Source organism: Hipposideros armiger, unplaced genomic scaffold, assembly GCF_001890085.2.
Source record: "Hipposideros armiger isolate ML-2016 unplaced genomic scaffold, ASM189008v1 scaffold_146, whole genome shotgun sequence".
NCBI classification, from domain to species: Eukaryota; Metazoa; Chordata; class Mammalia; order Chiroptera; family Hipposideridae; genus Hipposideros; species Hipposideros armiger.
In genome coordinates this window covers 1,376,490-1,379,058 of record NW_017731496.1, presented here as the reverse complement: position 1 = coordinate 1,379,058, position 2,569 = coordinate 1,376,490, and the positions used below count along the sequence as shown (strand labels likewise).

General features: G+C 38.3%; 1 protein-coding gene across 1 annotated transcript in view; it reads right to left on the bottom strand.

Annotated features, from left to right (window-relative positions):
- Nucleotides 1–1,201: 1,201 nt before the first annotated feature.
- LOC109387050 (WD repeat-containing protein 70) overlaps nucleotides 1,202–2,569 on the bottom strand; it is a 107,726-nt gene continuing 106,358 nt past the window's right edge. The window contains exon 7 of the mRNA XM_019650736.1: nucleotides 1,202–1,212. Within this exon, the coding sequence (XP_019506281.1) occupies nucleotides 1,202–1,212 (11 nt within the window). The remainder of the gene's footprint in view (nucleotides 1,213–2,569) is intronic.

Sequence of the window (2,569 nt, the reverse complement as noted above, 5' to 3'; positions counted from 1 at the left end):
ATTGCTAATACCAATCAATAATCAGCAAACAGTATTATTTCAATATTTGTGGAGACACCTCAATGATTTGCTTTGTGTGTAAACATATGCACATCTATTAATATTTGGAGCAGTTCACTATCAAAATTAGCAGATTTTAAACCATGGCTCTGTTTATGCTTCTTTCCTCAGCTAATTTTGGGTTATGTTTCTAAACAAGTGTTTTTGAAGTACAGTAATAGAAAATAGCTACTCCATTAAAAACGGAAGCGTCAACAGAGACATAATCTATAAGCTTATCTGACTGCCAATGATGTGGTAATATAGTTTACACACACACAAACACACAAATTCTATACACATGAAAGCGAAATGCACACAATTTAGCTGGCCAGCCTTGATATGACCCTCTTCGCTGTTGTAATATTATCCAACTAATTGTTCCGAGATGTTCCATCTGTACTGTCTTGTTATTAATACATATTGTGAGCAGCCACCATTGACATTACACAATAAAGTCTGTCCTGCTAGTAACACAACACAGATAGCAGAGGATTCAGCGCTCCCCCCAGATGCCCTCCAATCCCTTTAGCATATTTGCGTGGGGTGCTTTCACTCACAGCAGCAGCACCCATCTCTCTTTGTCAGAAAGCTGTCAGCTGGTAGCTAAAGCCCTAGAGAGCTGGAGTGCCTACAAATTTTTCCCCGACCCCATCTCCAGCCATGACCAGTGACCAACAGTATAAATACTCCAGTTACTGAGCCTCAGACCAGGGTATCCAGGGCTACCCTATAGGACGGAGCCAAAGTGACCCTTCCTGGAATTCTGCCTAATACTGTACCCTTGTGTGGCTTCATTACACTTCTCCACTCCCCTACTCACTCGCTCAGGGAATGCTTTCTAATCAATCACCTTTACAAGACTCTTTATTTCAGGGTCTGCTTCAGAGGAAACCAGGCTAAGACAATGTGTTTTTCTTTTATGCAAAGTAGCTCAAAATGATTAGCAGACAGGGGACTGATATCAGTATAACATGTAAGTTGAATTAGTTCATAAGGGATTTTTTTTCCAGGTTGGCTCGAGTAGGCTGAAAAATGGTCCCCCGACAAAATAGCTACCTTAAATCCCTGGGACCTGTGAAAGTGACCTTATTTAGAACAAACATTGTAGATGTGATTAAGGATCTTAAAATGGGTTATCTCAGGTGGGCCTTAAATGGCATCACAGGTATCCTACAAGAGAGAAAAGGAGACCAACACAAGGAGAAGGTTATGTGAAGACTGAGCAGAGACTGGAGTAATGTAGCTATGAGCCAAGTAAACATACAACTTCCAGAAATTGGAAGAAGCAGGGAACAACTTCTCCCCTACAGCCACTGTACGGGGTGCAGCTCCAGCCGAAACCTTCATTTCAGGCTTCTGGCTTCCAGACAGTGAGAGAATCAAGTTTTGTTTTTTAAGCCACCAAGTTTGTGATAATTTGTTACGGTGGCCACCAGAAATGAATACGCCTACCTCACTCCTTTCACTAAATTAATTCCAGTTGAATCAAAGATTTAAACTCTTTAAAAAAATGTATTAAATAGAAAGATGGCGGAATTTAAAGAATAATCTTGTGAAGTGAAATAAGTCAGACACAGAAAGACAAATGCTGTACGATCGCTCTCTTATTTGTGGGACCAAAATACATAAATAAATAACCAAGCTCATAGAGACAGAGAACAGATTGGCAGTTGCCAGAGAAGGGGTACAGGGAGAGGGATAAATGGGTGAAGAGGGTAAAAAAGAAAAAAAAACACTATTGAAGAATAATCTTAGATAGTGGAGGCCTCCCTAACTAAAACAAAGCCCAAGAAAGAAAAAAGTTTGAAAACTGACTACAAAATAAATTATTTTCACCTGGGAAAAATGCCACAAAGTATTGTAAAATACAAATGACTGACTGAGAGAAATATTTGCAATATATGACATACAAATGGTTTACCTCCTTAATATAAAGAATTCTTACAAATCATAAGAAAAAGACCATTCAACCAATAGACAAATGGGCAAAAGACAAATAAAAAGTTTGCAGGAAAAAAGGCTTTGAACATATGAAAAAATGCTTAAACATGTAAAAATGTAAGTGTGAACTAGAATGGAATACAAGTTTTCACTTATCAGATTGGCAAAGATAAAAGTAACAAGGATGAGGGAAAGGTGGCACTGATACATTGGTCAAGTTGGTTAAAAAGTCTCTTTGGGGGAAACCTGGGCACTTCTATATATATTTACAGTGCAAATACCCTTTGACTTGGCAATGCTATTTCTAGAAGTTTTGCACATGTGGACAAATACATATATGTCCAAAGATATTAATGCCAGTATTGTTTATGAAAGCAAAAGAGAGAAAACAATGCAAATGTCCATCAATAGGGTATTGTCTTAGAAAAACATAACATATCCATCAGTGGAAAATATCAAGATAAAGAATGAGCCAGATATGTATGGCGGGATCTGGTCCAATGTCCTAAGTAAAAAACAAAGTAAAAACGAACAACAACAAAAATCATCTCGGCCGGCCAAATGGCACGATGGTTAAGAACTGGCT